The 17,575-nt window shown below is 33.6% G+C and overlaps 1 protein-coding gene across 1 annotated transcript in view; it reads left to right on the top strand.

The window, feature by feature from the left end:
• ncanb (neurocan b) overlaps positions 1-17,575 on the top strand; it is a 242,756-nt gene that overhangs the window by 96,940 nt on the left and 128,241 nt on the right. The window contains exons 3-6 of the mRNA XM_056447233.1: positions 406-798; positions 12,080-12,254; positions 14,073-14,200; positions 17,162-17,455. Of these exons, the coding sequence (XP_056303208.1) occupies positions 406-798; positions 12,080-12,254; positions 14,073-14,200; positions 17,162-17,455 (990 nt within the window). The remainder of the gene's footprint in view (positions 1-405; positions 799-12,079; positions 12,255-14,072; positions 14,201-17,161; positions 17,456-17,575) is intronic.

Raw genomic sequence — 17,575 nt, 5'->3', positions numbered from 1 at the left:
AATATGCATATCTTTAAATTTACTAATTGTTAACTTGACCTAAAAGGTCAGTCTTGATCAACCTATAACTAGAAATACTTTTATTTATGATCATTTTGCTAACATGTAAAGGTAGCCTCTAATACAAGAAACAATAAGTAACTAAATGAGGCACAGGTGAACATAATCATTGAGCCAAAGATTCAATCATAAAATCTAAGAAACTAATAACTACAAATGTGAACAAAGAAAAACACTGGTAAAATAAAGAAGAAGTAGATAGGTTACAGTCCAAATAGAACAGTTATACTCTATCAAGCTCTATGTTTTAAATATGGGCCTCATATTTATACTTGTGCCTCTTCTGAAACACTTTGTTAAAACGCACACATCAGTCTTAATGTTGTCTTTCTCCTCTGTCCTTAGGCCTGGTGAGGGGTGACACAGTGGTGAACATGCGTAAAGTGACACACCAGCGGGTGCAGGAGCCTCTATCAGGTTCAGCCCTCCTGCCGTGTGTTTTCACTTTGAGCCCGAGTCCCTCACATGAACCTCCTCGCATCAAGTGGACCAAACTGTGGGGTCAGCGTGGCCCGGATGGTCTCCAGAAGCAGCAGTCCATCCTAGTGGCCAAAGACAACATCATTAAGGTGAAGAAAGCCTTTCAGGGTCGCGTCACCCTGCCGGGATACCCAGAAAACCGCTACAATGCCAGCTTGGTGCTGACAGGTCTGCGGTCCAGCGATTCGGGGATGTACCGCTGCGAGGTCGTGGTCGGCATTAATGATGAACAAGATACGGTGCCCCTTCAGGTCACGGGTAATGTAGCTCTGCACTGAATGATAATACACACACAGATGATTTAATTGTAGAAATTAGATTCATGCTTAAGCACTTGTTGACCTCTGATTTTAATGTTTGTGTTTTGCGTAAAAAAAAAAAAAAAAATCAGTTGACCTGGGTTATTCTTCTGGGTAAAATTAACTTTTTTTTTTAAATATAGAGGAATCCTCTTAATTTTTTTTTGTTATTTGTTTTTTAATTCATGTTTGAACATAACATCAATTCAACAATCATGCCTATTGCGATCACTTGATCTCTGATGCTTGTTTTCTACTCCCAAAATGTAAACAAAACAAACATGTGAAAGTATGTTATAGGCAATATGACATAGTCAGATATTTGCCTTAAACAACTCGTTTTATGACAGATTTTTGACTAATTTTGTCTGGTCGTTAACTGTTATATGATCAAATTAAAATGCTAAAATAATATCAAATTGCAGCATCACATCAGTTGCCAATTTATGTGAATGGAGGGAAAAAAATATTTTAATCTATAGAGTTTTGTTTGTGTATAGAGGTAGTGTTTTGTTTTTGGGAGAGTAGTTTTTACAAAAATTAATTTAAAGTCTTTACAGTTTCTAATGAAATATTACACATATCTGTATGACAAAAAATGTGTAACAGAAATCACAGATCCTGCCTTGTGCACTTGTGCTGATGTTTTACTGAAAAACGGGTGAAGTACAAAGCCTGCTGCAGCCTAAATATAAAATCATTTGTATGCTGAAAAAGATTTGTAGCTTATGTTTTGGTAAAAAAAAAATATATTAAATGTGGTATATTTGATGCTTTAGTCAACATAAAGTAGTTCAATTTGCAGAGAGCAGGGTATTTGAAGATCGGATCGAGAATCGAAGTTAGACTTGTCTGATCAGAGAAAACAGATGAAGTGTCCAGGTCTAAAGATATTAACAATAAATTTTATATAATGTAAAGGTAACACTTACTCGAGATAATGAGTAACTAAATGAGGCACAGGTGAACATAATCAATGGACCAAGCATTAACCATAGAAACAAGCTGTGTGTCTGTCAATTTTTTCTGAGTGAATCTTGCTCAGTGGATGACATGATGAGTTATTTTAGGCAAGACACTGAAAGCAAAAACAGTTTTTTTTTTTCATGCACCTGTCAATTTTTCGAGATTTTAGGCAGTTTTGGCTTGTGATAATGTGTTTTTGCAATCATTGGAAAGAAAACATCCAAAACACAATTTTAGTACTTTTATTTTTGTTGCACTTAGCAATTTGTGTCTGCTGATTTCAACGATACTGCATTTTTTTAAAGGCTGTTTTCTCTAAATGAGTGTTTTCTCCTACACTGAGTCATAAATCTCCACTTCAGCAGCTTTACAAGCACCAGATTTATGCAAATCTGTATTCCGAAGGTTTTTACAAAGGTTTATGCATAAATCGACTGGTTATATACTTTTAATTCTTTTGTGAAAATTCATTATGTTCTTTTTTGACTCTTTGCTGTATCTTCTGAATTAGAAAATGAGAATGATTCCTAAATTACCAACTGTAAAATCCTTTCACTTTAATGTGTAAAAAATTACATATATAACAAATTGTACTAGACTTTATCCAGTGTTTAGATATTTGTGTGGTAGGAATGCATGCAAATAGCAATTATATATATACAACATTTTATGTAATACATGTATAGTAGGGGTGTCACGGTGGCGCAGTGGGTTGAATGATCGCCTCACAACAAGAAGGTCGCTAGTTCGAGCCCTGGCTGGGTCAGTTGGCATTTCTGTGTGGAGTTTGCATGTTCTCCCTGTGTTCGCGTGGGCAGTCCAGAGACATGCGCTATAGGTGAATTGAATAAGCTAGATTGGCCGTGGTGCATGTGTGTGAATGCGGGAGTTTCCCAGTGTATGGGTGTTTCCCAGTGTTGGGCAATCGCTGCGTAAAACATATGCTGGATAAGTTGGCGATTCATTTCGCTGTTGTGACCCCTGATTAGTAAAGGAATTAAGCCGAAAAGAAAATGAATGAATGAACATGTATAGATTTACTTATCACTAAGTATTGTAATGACTGTTACTTAATTTCTTCACCCTATTCATCTGCAGTGCCTTGCCTTAATCTGAAAAACTGGTTTGATTACAGGCCTCGGCGCTGTTTTAATGCACATCTGGTGGCATTTTCCATCAGATGGGAGAGGTTTGGAGCTAACAGATGCTGAGTTTTCTGCATGCTCAGATTTCTGCCAAAACCGTGATGAAGTTAGTTAGACACATGCACTGCGGTGCTGGCGTCTGCATGCGGCTGTGGAGCAGAAATGCAAATGTGCTCTGAAACCTATCAAGTTTATTAAGTTTAACCAGATGCTAAATGCATTGTGCTGTTGAGACCAGACTTTTTATTTAAGATCAATGACATAATTGCGTAAATGTATGCTAGTTTAGGGATAAAAACAATTATAGTCATAATAACGTAAACAAATAACGGTAACACTTGAGTTTTGGTCACATTTCATGCAATTTTACTACTAGATTATTACCTGCCTATTATTAAGATATTAACTGTTCATTAGTAGTTATAAAGTATGATTTTATTCTGCATCTCTAACCCTATCCAAACCTTAAACCCAAACTTACTAACTGTTAATAAACAGCTAATTGGTAATTTATTAAGCTAGTAGTGTTAGTTAATGGTTTGTTAATACCATGAATTTTGACCTAAACTAAAGTGTTACCCAAAAATCTCTAATAAGACAAAATTATATAAATTTATTGAAATGAAAATACAGTTGAAGGCAAAATTATTAGCACTTCTGTGAAATGTATATTCTTTTTCAGCTATTTCCCAAGTGTTGTTTAACAGAGCAAGGACATTTTCACAGTGTGTCCTTTAATATCTGTCTTCTGGAGAGTTTTATTTCTGTCAGTTTAGCTGCAATAAAAACATTTTTTACATAATAAAAAAAATAATAAAAATAGATCAATATTATCAGAATTGTTTTTTGTCTACAGAACAAACCACAGCTATCCAATAACTAAAACTGTATTAATCTAATTAACCTAGTTAACCCTTTAAATGGCACTTTAAGCTGAACACTAGTATCGTATCTTGCAAAATAACTAGAAGAATATTATGTATTGTCATCATGGCAAAGACAAGAAATTATTCACAATTTACTAAAATGATTATGTTTTAAAATATAAAGTAAAGTACAATTTCTTTTTTTTTTCATTTATAAAACAAAACTGATAACATTAATACATATTAATTCATTATTTATAAAACAAATACTATAAAGAAACTAGTATACTAATCAGAGAGGGGAAGTAATAAAGTACAAATACTTCGTTACTGTACTTAAGTAGATTTTTCTGGTATCAGTACTTCGCTATTTATTTTTGACAATTTTTTTCTTTTACTCCTTACATTTTTACACAAATATCTGTACTTTCTACTCCCTATATTTTTAAATCAGGCTTGTTGCTTTCATTTTAATGTGTTTTGTGGCGCGATCTATATTATTTCTTGTCATTGCGCAATTTGAGCGTCTTTCAATCAGTGATTTTTTTAAAATTATAATTATTTTTTTTGTCAGCGATTTAAACGTAACTGATGTCATGTTTATACCGGGTATTAATAAGATGAGTTTTGGTCGACCGAATCACAGGTTAACGAGACTCCTCTTCAAATCTAGCATTTAAATGGGGTTAAAGTCTTTTGTCCGCTTTTGATCACAGTGCTATTGTACTTCTCTGATCTTTCAATCTTTTTTATCAATGTCTGTACATTTGTACAATACCAATTAAATACTGTATGAATATGTTATGCATTTATATTTATTTGCTTTGTTTTGTTAATATTTCCCAATACAGAATTTATACCGTTTTATAGTTTTAACGTGTATATTATATACACTAGTCTTCATTTATATTTTTGTTAGATAGATTGTTAGATAAATATTTTAGAACATTAAAAGTATTTACAGTGGGTGACTCATGAATAAAAATTTGGGGCCCTATCATACACCCGGCGCAAAGACGCAAGACGTGCTTGCCCCGACGTGTTGCTATTTTCAGACCAACAAATCCATTTGCAGCACTTTGTGGACTCATGGGTGTTCCAGTCTAGAAAAGAGGTGTGTTAAGACGCATTGTTGGTGCGTTGCTATTTTGAGGAATTAAAATAGACTGTGCAATAGACCAGCTAAAAGCAGGTCTAAAGTCCAGCGAAGAGTGCGTCAGTTGTACACCTCGCTTACACATTGCTGAAAACACGCAGGGTGTACATCAATACTGATATCTTAACAAATGTGAAAAAAATAAAGGATTAAAATATTACAAAACTTATTATTTCCTACATAAAAATAAAAGCCACTGCCTCCATTCCTCCTTCATCTCGGGGGGATTTGTCAGTTTATTCATGACAACTTGCTTTCATATAATGTTATTATTATTAGCAGTATTATTTATTATATACATATTTATATTTGTTTTATTAAAAACAAGTTTAGATTTGTCCACCTGTCATGTTTTGGACCATATGGGGTAAAGCATGTGTATTTGGATATAAGCACACTTTGTTAATATTGTTCATTTATTTGTTTGCTGGAAATTAGAACTGAATTTAGAAATAGTTTTGAAACTAATCTTTGCACTTAACAAACGGAAGTAATTATGTAGGCTAATGAATGTCTGTGCGTACAACACGTTTCCTTATCCATGAAAGAGAGAAAGTGAAAGTAAAGGATGATTAGAGGAAGCTGATTCTTTATAAGTATTTTTAGCTATTCTTTTTTCTGCAGATGCTCTGTTTAACTGTTTTCTCACTAGTGAAGTGTTCAGTTTTTCCACTTACAAAGTGTGCCATGGCACGACGCAACTGACTCCTAAAGGGAATAGGAGACGAGACTCTTGTTGGTTTATTCTCAAAACACACCCATACTGTAACTCATTAAGAGAATAAGCTCAACCCTGTTAGACCATACGCCGCGGCACAGAGTGCGTTTTTCCATCCTTAAAATAGTAAAAGTGGATTCGGACACACCCTTAATGCCTTTGCGTCCTACGCTTTAGACTGTGCACCTAGATCGTTAAAATAGAGCCCATAATGCAAAGGACCAGGAATTTATCACGTGAAAAAAAAGATGATGCAAAAATGTATTGAAAGCATTAATAACTTTTATCCGTTAAATAAAATATACACAATACTCTGAAAACAATGAAACCAAAAATAAATAGTGATATCATATAAGCAGCTTTAGCTTTGTGTAATTTTTAATAAAAATAATGATAATCATAAGCACAGAGTAAATTAGTTTGGAATCAAAAATGTATGACCAAATGTAAAAAACTACATAAAACAACACATACATACACATATATGAAAGAATTCTTGGTCATAAAGGCAAGGAAACAAATCTGGAGTCAAGCATTAAAATGAGCCTGATCTAAATGGCGTCCAGCAGTGAAGGGGAATGAAATGGACCATTATGACAAACTCATCATTTCTAATTGCAAAACCTAACGAGGATTTCTTCTCCGCACAGAAAATTGCTCTTAAAAATGCATTACGAGTCACCAGTTCATCATTAATACCATACATGCAGATACTCCTGCATTTCTGCATCTCAGACAGAAATGTCCTCCTCCTCTGTGCGTTTGAATGGTTAATTAGTTCAAGATCGCCAATTAAAGCATTGAAACGTGCTGTCAGACACTGTTAGGAACTATTCATTTTACAGTTAGAGGCTTTATGCAAATCCCAATAAAAACATTGAACAGCTTTACATGTTTTCACACCTTAATGTGTAGCTTTTGAACACAAAACACTCCATAATGAAGAACTGGACAGAAAATAAACAGGATTATGTTAAATAAATATATACAAATATTTAAATACCTTACAATTCTGCCTACACAAAGTAAGCATACCTTGAAAAACTATTTAAATAATAATGTTAAATAAAGTGAAGAGCATAATTATGTATTTAGTAAGCAAAAGGGTGTATTTTTTACTTTTAGGTAATAAAAACGTTATAATAGAGCTAAAAGTTTAAAATTTTTAATTAAATGTTTTGAATTAAAATTGCATAAAAACATCTCAAAAATAATACAAAAGAATTAAAAATGTGAAATATTAAACATTTTAAAAGCAAACAAACTGTAAAAAAAATAATAATAAAATGTAAACTTACATTAAAAATAAAAATTGAATTATAAAATACACCTGTCACTTTTTATTTTCTATAGAATGCTTTACATTATTTTATTTGTGTATATACATTAGATTGGTCCATTCCAAAGTCAAAACAATAGCTAATATATATACATATATAATATTTCACTTATTTAAATGTATTATCTTTTTCGATAACAGTTTAAATGCAACAAAAACATATTGTCTGTTTGTAATGAGAAATGGAAAAAAAATCAAAATGGGTTGTACTTATGTATGCTGTGGACTGGATATAAATATAGGTATGTAAAATGTTTATATAAACATTTAAAAATGCTAATTTTATGCAGCATAAAACAAATAATTAAACAATTCTAATAACCATTAAGAATTAAGAACCATTTAGAACCATCATACACACAGTTGAAGTCAGAATTATTAGGCCACCTTTGAATTTTTTTTCTTTTTTAAATATTTCCCAAATTATGTTTAACAGAGCAAGGAAATTTTCACAGTATGTCTGATAATATTTTTTCTTCTGGAGAAAGTCTTATTTGTTTTATTTTGACTAGAATAAAAACAGTTTTACATTTTTTTAAAGCCATTTTAAGGTCAATATTATCAGCCCCTTTAAGCTATTTTTTTCTATAGTCTACAGAACAAACCATCGATATACAATAATTTTACTAATTACCCTAACCTGCCTAGTTAACCTAATTAACCTAATTAAACCTTTAAATGTCACTTTAAGCTGTATAGAAGTGTCTTGAAAAATATCTAGTCAAATATTATTTACTGTCATCATGACAAAGATAAAATAAATCTGTTATTAGAATTGAGTTATTAAAACTGTTACAGTGTATGTTTAGAAATGTGTTGAAAAAATCTTCTCTCCGTTAAACAGAAATTGGGGAAAAAAATAAACATGGGGGCTTATAATTCAGGGGGGCTAATAACTATGACTTCAACTATATATATATATATTTTTATATATATATATATATATATATATATATATATATATATATATATATATATATATATATATATATATATATATATATATATATATATATATATATATATATATATATGTGTGTGTGCGCGTGTGTGTGTGTGTGTGTGTGTGTGTGTGTGTGTGTGTGTGTGTGTGTGTGTATTATAGTGAGGGATGAAAATTATTTAAAAGTATGAAATAAAATGGTAAAACAGCCTCAAATAATAAACATTACTGTATTTAAAATCAATGTAAATATGATTTATATAAAATTTTACATTTTATTTAGTGGAGAGGACCAAAATAGACAATTAATAAGGAATAGATTACTTCTTCAACAACTGTGATGCACAAAATTCTGACCCCTTTTCTAAAAAGACTTGGCATCCCTCGGTGGAGGAGAGTCCCACATATTTCCTCCCCAGATGTTTGTCACGGACACTGAATATTTTTATAAGCTCGGAGTCTCTCCTGAACTCCGATGGGAAGCAAAAGAGAAGCAGGACAAAGAAAAAGGAGGCAAGGAAATATAAAAACTGAGACGTCTTCCTTTGAAGTGGGGCGTCCCGGGTAAGAAAGGTCCATATTTGCTCAAGAGACTCAAATCTTCCCCCCTGAAGATGTCGTCTGAAGTGTTTCATCATAAACTGGCCCACCTGGCTTTGAGGATTTTCCTTTATATTCGCTCGATCTCTTGGGACGCCAGTAGAGAGACGAGCTTCTGTCTGGACGCGGAGTTTAGAGAACTGAAAGGGATTCAGGAGTGAAGCTGATCTACTCTGGGAATGAGAGACGGACAGTTCAAAAAATAATCCCAGAGCTGGGCTGGGTGATTACGGCTGGATGATATTGCAAAAAATATATATATCACGATATCATGTTTCATATAATTAGTTATCGATAATTATTAAATATTTTTTAACAATCCATTTAGGTATACATACTTTTTATTTTACCACTTAATTTTAATTTACCAACATTACCAAGGCAAATAGTTTTAATAGTCAAAAACAAAAATATTTAAACAAAATATCTGATCTTTTTAAAATAAAATAAACATACGTGTTAAAGAGACTCTTAAACTTGAAGAATAAAATGTTACAAAATATGTTACTAATGTAAATAAAGTGTGTGCAATGATAAAGTGTAAACACTGAACCATCAACGCAAACTTTAAGGTATCAATAATAATGATTCAGTAAACCTCAAACTCTGTAAACAAAGCAAATTATAAGAATCAAATCTGAGCTTTCAAGTAATGGAACTAACCATCATTATCCATCATACATATTGCAACATTACAAATTGTGACATTAGATGAATACATTACCCCATTCTAAAAACTCTTTCAGATGGGGTGCTAGTGGCTGGGATGCACAAGAAAAGAAGCCACTCAGGCGACATCCTTACCTTTTTTTATTTACAATTTCTTCACTGCTGCTAGCCGCAGCACTCATTTTCACGTGTGTTGTTAGTCTGACCTGAAGTAACAAGCGCGAACGTGTGGTTTCCTTCAACATTTTTAATGCGCTTTGAGCTTGCGCTACCCTGGCATCTTTCTGTAACTGGGCGACCATCAAGCATTTTCTCAGAGGATGACAAACAGACAAACAGACATTGCTGCAGCTCTGATACAAGTTTATGGAGAAAATAAAAACGCACTGCTTACACCCTAAGTTTACTGGCATTGCCTCCAATGCACTTGCTCAGCAGCCACATTTTAATAAAACTATAACCTTCATACCGAAACTTCATACCGAACCTTTTTTTTTATCGTTATTGACAATGGCGTAATAAATACTGATTTTATTGCCCAGTCCTACCCTGAAATCTCAATACTTTGTTTAAAAAAAGATGACAAAAATAGAATCATGTGAATAAAAAACAGATATTTTAAAATGTAAACAAAAATTAGAGCTGGGCGAGTTGACATGTTGTTATTATTAATTAATTAATTAATGCAGATAATTGTTTTATAACACGGTAATAGATTTTTATTATTATTTTTATCATTTTAAACGTCCATTGCTCACTGGCTCTGAATTCACACACAGGCAAACAATGGGTCACTGTAGGGGTCGGGTGTTTTGAATTCATTGTTTAATTTAGCGTAAAATAATATGTGTGTAATCGCAATTAATTGTGATAAAAAATGTATCAGCCCATCACTAGTCAAAATATTGACACTACCAATCAGGGATCAGAATAATTTTGCAATATATTTTAAAACAAGGCTGTTCTGATCACACCGAATGCGTTTTTTTCTCTTCTGAGAACATGTGACACACCTTACTGCCTTTTTTTGTTGACAATGTCGCTAGGCAACGGCTGAATCAGCTGTGTATTGTGTGCGAACATTGCTGCTGATATTGTTAGAATTGTAATGTTTTATAATAGCCCCTTTCACACATACAGACCTTTCTGGAAAATAACTGGCAAATTTCCAGAAAGGTCTTTTTATGTGAACAGGCGCTTTTTGAAAATTCCAGTAAATTCGTTTCGGCAAATAAACTGTCATTTGTTTACCTTCAAGCTTTGACGCGTATGCACGTGAAGCAGCGATTTTGAAATGGCTGCTCCCCCAGAGTTTCCAGAGTTTCTCCTCTGGAAAAGAAAAGGAAAAAACATGAGGTGCAGCAGGATGCTAAAGCACGAGCCGCACGGGGCACATAAACAGCGTGCAAGCACGTAAGCATTAGCAAACCATTCAAAAAAAGGTCCCCCCCAACTCTGAGCAAAAAAAGCCCAATGAAAACTTGAGCCGAGGTTTCCGTTGAGGTGACGGCAGGGTTTTTTTTTTTAAGATAACAACAAAGACTTTTAAAGATAGAGGAGAGACTTGTGGTCATTGTATAAGTTATCTGGAGCTGTATGACTTCACAAATCATGAATATCACAATATTATTAAATATTACAGTTATAACAATACATGTCTTGCATGTTCGGTGTGGGTTTCCTCCGGGCGCTCCGGTTACCCCCACAAGTCCAAAGACATGCGATATAGGTGAATTGGGTAAGCTAAATTGTCGATAGTGTATGTGTGTGAATGAACATGTATGGGTGTTTCCCAGTGATGGGTTACAGCTGGAAGGGCATCCGCTGCGTAAAACATATGCTGGATTAGTTGGCGGTTCATTCCGCTGTGGTGACCCCTGATTAGTAAAGGGACTAAGCCGAAAAGAAAATGAATGAATGAATGAATTTTAAAATGTAGTTTCCTCTAATTTGCAACTCGATATTCAGCATCATTCCTCTAGTCTTTAGCGTCGCATGAAAGCATAATATGATGATCTGCTGCTCAAGAAACTTTTATTATTATTATTATTATTATTATTATTATTATTATTATTATTATTATTATTATTATTATTATTAATATTATTATTATTATTATTATTATCTTGATAGCATCAGTGTATCAAGCTGTTGGCCTGTTTCATATTTTTGTGTGTCTTTATTTATACAGCATTATTGGAAAGTACCATTAAAATGTATTTAAAAGTAAAACTTTTTTTAATGATTTTTGTGATTTTGCATAAAAACAATATCAAGTTATATATGAAAATAATAAATGAGTAAATACAATTTCAAATAAGGAAAACATCTGCACTTATTTACTTTTAAATTAATAAATACTTTTCAAAAGTACAGAAAAAAATAGTAAGACCCATATAGTGAAGAGAAACAATAATAGTATGCGGTAAAAATGCTCATTTAAAATGTGATTAATTTCATTCATTTACATTTATTTTTAACAAAGATTCATGACATAGTAAAAAGAGAAAAGAGAGAAAAAAGCTCATAATCAACCACAGAAAACAAATGGATTGCTGTTTATAATTGTAGGGAAAAAATCCCCCTACCCCCCCCACACACCCTTCTTTACTGTATTCCTGTCTGTAGTCATTTTCCGAGGACTAACGAATGGCAGAAAACAGAAATAAAAGGGAAATCTGAAAAACAAGGCATTTAGTGCATCTCAAGAGATCTGGATTGTGTCATTTATCAAGTTAAACACCAATAATTACTGTTCTTTTGGGAAAACAGTTTATGTTAAGTTCCTATCATACCCTTCATGCTGTGTGTGTTTGTTGTTTTTTTTGTCTCGCACAGGAGTGGTGTTTCATTATCGCGCTCCTCACAACCGTTACGCACTTTCCTTCTCCGACGCTAAAAGAGTGTGCGTGGAAAACTCAGCTAACATCGCCACACCGGCTCAGCTTCAGGCCACATTTGATGACGGATATGACAACTGTGACGCCGGCTGGCTTTCTGACCACACCGTCAGGTCAGAGGATTTTCTCAAACACATCTGCCAAACTCTTTAAAATGGCTTATTTATATAATATGATTTATATTATTATTTATTTTATTTATTTGTATGCAGTTTATTTTATTTTCAGCATGACAAATGTCTTGTATTTTATTTCCTTTCATTTGATTTGAAATATTTTTTTAGTTTTTGTATATTTCGTACACTTTAACAAACATAAAGTATTTTATATCAATAGTGTAATATAATATAATATAATATAATATAATATAATATAATATAATATAATATAATATAATATAAAATAACATAATATAATATAATATAATATAATATAATATAATGTAATATAATATAATATAATATAAAATAACATAAAATAATATAATATAATATAATATAATATAATATAATATAATATAATATAATATAATATAATATAATATAAAATGATATGATATGATATGATATGATATATTCATAGAATTTTATTTCATACCCTGATATTTAATCATTCTATTTTATTCTATTATATTTTTTAACTTTCCAATGTCCAATATTGGATTTTATACATTTATATTATTTTATTCAGTATTTCTATTAATTTCTACTAATTTTTTTTTGTTTTAAAGCAAGCTTTTTATTGTATTTGTTCCACTATACATGAAAATAAATTACATGTGAAATTACACAGGTCAATTAAATCAATACAAATTATTTGATGTAAATAGCAAGATTTGACTTTTCTCTTGAGTCCTTGGGTTTGTCTTCTAGATTCGGAAACATTTGCCTGCGAGCGCTCTTTGAACATGTTTGCATAATACTTTTCCCCAGTGAGTCTCTTAATCTTGCTTTTAATGTTACCCATAAAACCATCGCTTTGTACATCACAACATACAGTATTAGAGGAATATATGAGCCGATGAGGGGCAGCACGGCGGTGCAGTGGGTAGCACAATCGCTGCACAGCAAGAAGGTCGCTGGTTCGAGCCCTGGCTTGGTCAGTTGGCACCAACAACATGTGGTATAGGTGGATTGGGTAAGCTAAATTGTGTGAATAAGTGTCTATGGATGTTTTCCAGTGATGGGTTGCAGCTGGAAGGGCATCTGCTGCTTAAAAACATGTGCTGGATTTCCGCTGTGGCGACCCCAGATTAATAAAGGGACTAAACCAAAAAGAAAATGATCGAATTAATGAATGAATGAGCCGATGAAACTGGTCTCCATTGCATGAAACAAAATAGCTCTACTTTCTTCCAAAGCAATGTTGGACTCAAACTATTTAACAATCAGCCTTTTTTAATTAATCGTTATAACTATTATGTATTGACCCTATTATAGCATCGCCTCTTTAGTCTTCAGTTCTTCATGATTGAATGTCAGTCGGCTATTGATTTCAGTGTTTATATCTAGCACATATTGTCAGCTCATAATTGAGACTCAGGCCTCACCGAATAAAAGGCGTAAGCGAACGTTTCCCTTCCTGCCTGCAAGAACTTTAATTGGAGCATCTCTAGAGAAACTTGGCTACACATCAGTGAAAACGCAAACGTGCAATTAGCACATGCGTATGGAGACATCAGAGATCTCTGGACGGCCATGGAAAATACGTGGGCTGTTTTAATGGTTTTATATAACCGACTTCAATATTTGGGCCGCGCTAGAACCCCCATCGCTATTTCTCTTCAGAAACCCCGGAGTGCTGTGTATAATCTCTTAATCAGACTTTAGCCGGCATCCAAATCGATGTGCTTTCGAGTAATTGCACAGTTTATCTCACTCACTCCTGGCCCTCCTTGGTAATAATTTCCTTGTTTTGGCTCCCGTACGCAGGTATCCCATCCAGTCCCCTCGGCCGGGCTGTTTTGGTGACAGGGAGGATTCGCCTGGCGTGAGGAACTACGGCACTCGAGCCCCCGATGAGATGTTCGATGTGTACTGCTTTGCCAACAGTCTGCAAGGTACCCCATATGCCTTTGGTAACAGCTCAGTCGGCCAAAAAAAAACGTGTCTTTAAATGTCCTCGTGAGCCTCAGACGTCGTAGATACATGTACCTACTCATGTCTCAAACTCCCAGAACATCTAAGTAGGTCACCAAGCTTTCAGCCCTTATGCCAGAATGGATACAGTATAACATGTTCATGTGTTTTGTGGAGGAATGACAGTGCCCTACTGTGAATTAATATTACAAGCTGCCTTAGTGTGGTTGAAAAATTACTGTCTTTTACTTCAATTTTTTTACTTCAAAATGACCTCAGGTTATCTAAGGTGACTATTGTTCTTGAAGAGAACCTTAAAGGTCCCGTAAAGTGCTTTGAAATATGCATTTTTGTTCAATGTGTGACGTGAGAGTGCATGATCTCAAGTGTATCAAATGAAAAACTGTAGAAAATGAAAAAATTGTTGATCGTTCAGGCGGAATTAACAAACTGGAAGATTGGTATGTTACAGTATATCTGCTAAATGCAAATTGTGTCATTGTTTTGGAGCACACTAGCTTATAGATATATCCTTAAGACAAGGGATGTCCAGATCCGATTATGTGTTTGGAAATCGGGCCCGATCACATGGTTTCAGACTATAGACTATTAAAATATTATTTACTGTCATCATGGCAAAGATAAAATAAATCAGTTATTAGAAATGAGTTATTAAAACTATTTTGTTTAGAAATATGTTGGAAAAAAAATCTGCTCTCCGTTTAACAGAAATTGGGGAAAAAAATAAACAGGGGGGCTAATAATTCTGACTTCAACTGTATATATTCTCATTGTTTTTGAACACATCTATAGTTATACAGTGGCACAGAGTTAGACCTCTTTCTTGACTTCACATAGAAACAGCAACAAATGCGGCAAGACATCACTTTGTTGCAGAGACACTATTGGTTAAATGCCAGCAAGTAGAACACTGAAGCAGCTTGAAGCCGAAAGCACAAATATGTCTGCGGTCTGGAGGTATTATAAAGTTGATGACGAACATTGCCATTGCCAACATTGTGAAATATGTAAACTTGTAAATATGTAAAAAGGAAAAGGCTACATTTAACACAACAAACCTGAGAAGACACCTCAAAAACAAATGTAGAACCTCCATTTGAAATGCCGTCTCGTTACCATTTCACAGAGAAAACTCTGCCAGCCCTTTATAAGAAGATTTCTGACTACTTGTCCTGTTATAAGATGCACAGTACCTCATTGTTCGTTCACCACAGACATATGGAGATCATCCGCAGCTTCCGTGTCTCTACTAAGCCTTGCCGCACAATTGATTGACTCCAACCTGGATCTGGTTCTTTACTCTTCTTAATTCTTTTTTTATGTATAATAAGAGTATCGGATCGGGTATCGGTAGATACTCAAAATCAAAAGACTCAGACTCAGACTCAGACTCGAGGGCAAAAAACCCTGATTGGGACATTCCTATTTAAGATTAACGTTCTGACACTAATGTCTAAAAACTGTATTTGATTTTACGGGGGCTTTAAGAAGGTTTTTTAGCTGAAACCGTGGTCCTTGGTGATTTATAAAGTGCAACTCAATGTTTACTGACACTTTAAGTGTCAAATAAAGATTTAAACCGGTTTCTGCACATTGTATTTGTATATTTAAGTGCTGGTATTGGATTGTTTAACGATTAATCATATGGAATTCACTGTTTTTATTGCAGTAAGAGCATGAAATGTGTGAAAATGTCACTGTAAATTAAAGTGGTAATGCATTATACTGTTAATTAGCCGTCACATACAGTGTTTATTTAATGAGGAGAAGTTTTTTCAGCACATTTCTAAACACAATAGTTTTAATAACTCATCTCTAATAACTGATTTATTTTATCTTTGCCATGATGACAGTTAATAATATTTGACTAGATATTTTTCAAGACAATTCTATACAGCTTAAAGTGACATTTAAAGGCTTAACTAGGCTAATTAGGTTATAGGCAGGTTAGGGTAATTAGGCAAGTTATTTTATAAAGATGGTTTGTTCTGTAGACTATTCAAAAAATAGCTTAAAGGGGCTAATAATTTTGACCTTAAAATGTTTTTTAAAAAATTGTAAATTTTAATTCTAGCCGAAATAAAATAAATAAGACTTTCGTTAAAAGAAAAAATATTATCAAACATACAGTGAAAATTTCCTTGCTGTGTTAAACATAATTTCGGAAATATTTAAAAAAGAAAAATAAATAAAATGGGGTTTAATAATTTTGACTTCAACTGTATGTATTTGTAAATAAATGCTTATTTTTAGTGTTATTGTTATCGACCGAATAAGGAAATAAATTATTGCCAAAGAATTGTGGCAGTTGATCTACTGTAATGTAAATTGTTACTTAGTAATGGACGATATATCAGTATTAACTGACATAATACAATGTTTAGTGTAATGTTACTCTTATCACTGAGATTAAATATAAATCAAATGTCGCAAATAAATTCCGGTTTGTTTTCACCAGTTGATCAACTGTAAAATCAATTGCTACCCAGTGATGCATGATATATTAGCTGCCACATTAGTTTCAGTCCATAATTGCTTAGGTTTAATGTTTTTGTTATTGACCCAATAAACAAATTATGGACCAAAAACAAAAGACTGTTTCCGCCTGTTGATCTGCTGTAAAATAAAAATAAAGTGTCATCAGATAATAAATGATATGTCAGCTGTTTTGTCTGTGTGAGCCAATTATTTCTTAATTTTTATTTTATTGTTAAGGCTCCAAAAAGAAAATGATTGTCTATAAATTTCAGATTATTTTCAACAGCTGATGCACTATAAAATAAAGTATTACCTAGATAAAATAAAATTAGCCTATGTGTAATACCATCCATATTATGCATAGTCACCTTTTTATAGCATAGACAAAAGCAGCATTCTTATGGGAATTTTGCATTCTTACACATTTTGTGTACTTTGTCCAGGTGAAGTGTTCCACACAAGTGTGCCAGAGAAGTTGGGCTTGGCATCTGCCTCCACTCACTGCCACACTCTGGGAGCTCAGCTAGCCACAGTCGGGCAGATCTACCTTGCCTGGCAGGCTGGCCTAGACCGATGTGACCCCGGCTGGCTGGCCGATGGCAGTGTGCGCTACCCCATCAACCTGCCACGGCGTAACTGCGGAGGGGATGAACCAGGAGTACGAACTGTTTACCACAACCCCAACCGCACCGGCTTCCCGGACACTACTGATCTCTTTGATGCTTACTGCTATCAAGGTTTGTTGAACTAGTGGCCTCTCTCTGTTTTGATACAGGCATATATATTTAAAGAAATGGCCATTTTTGACCTGGTTAAAGATTTCTTTTTCCACTTTAAAAGTTCCATGAAGTATTCTC

Source organism: Danio aesculapii, chromosome 22, assembly GCF_903798145.1.
Source record: "Danio aesculapii chromosome 22, fDanAes4.1, whole genome shotgun sequence".
Taxonomy (NCBI): domain Eukaryota; kingdom Metazoa; phylum Chordata; class Actinopteri; order Cypriniformes; family Danionidae; genus Danio; species Danio aesculapii.
Note: the sequence above shows the minus strand (reverse complement) of the source record. Positions and strands in the feature narration are given on the sequence as shown.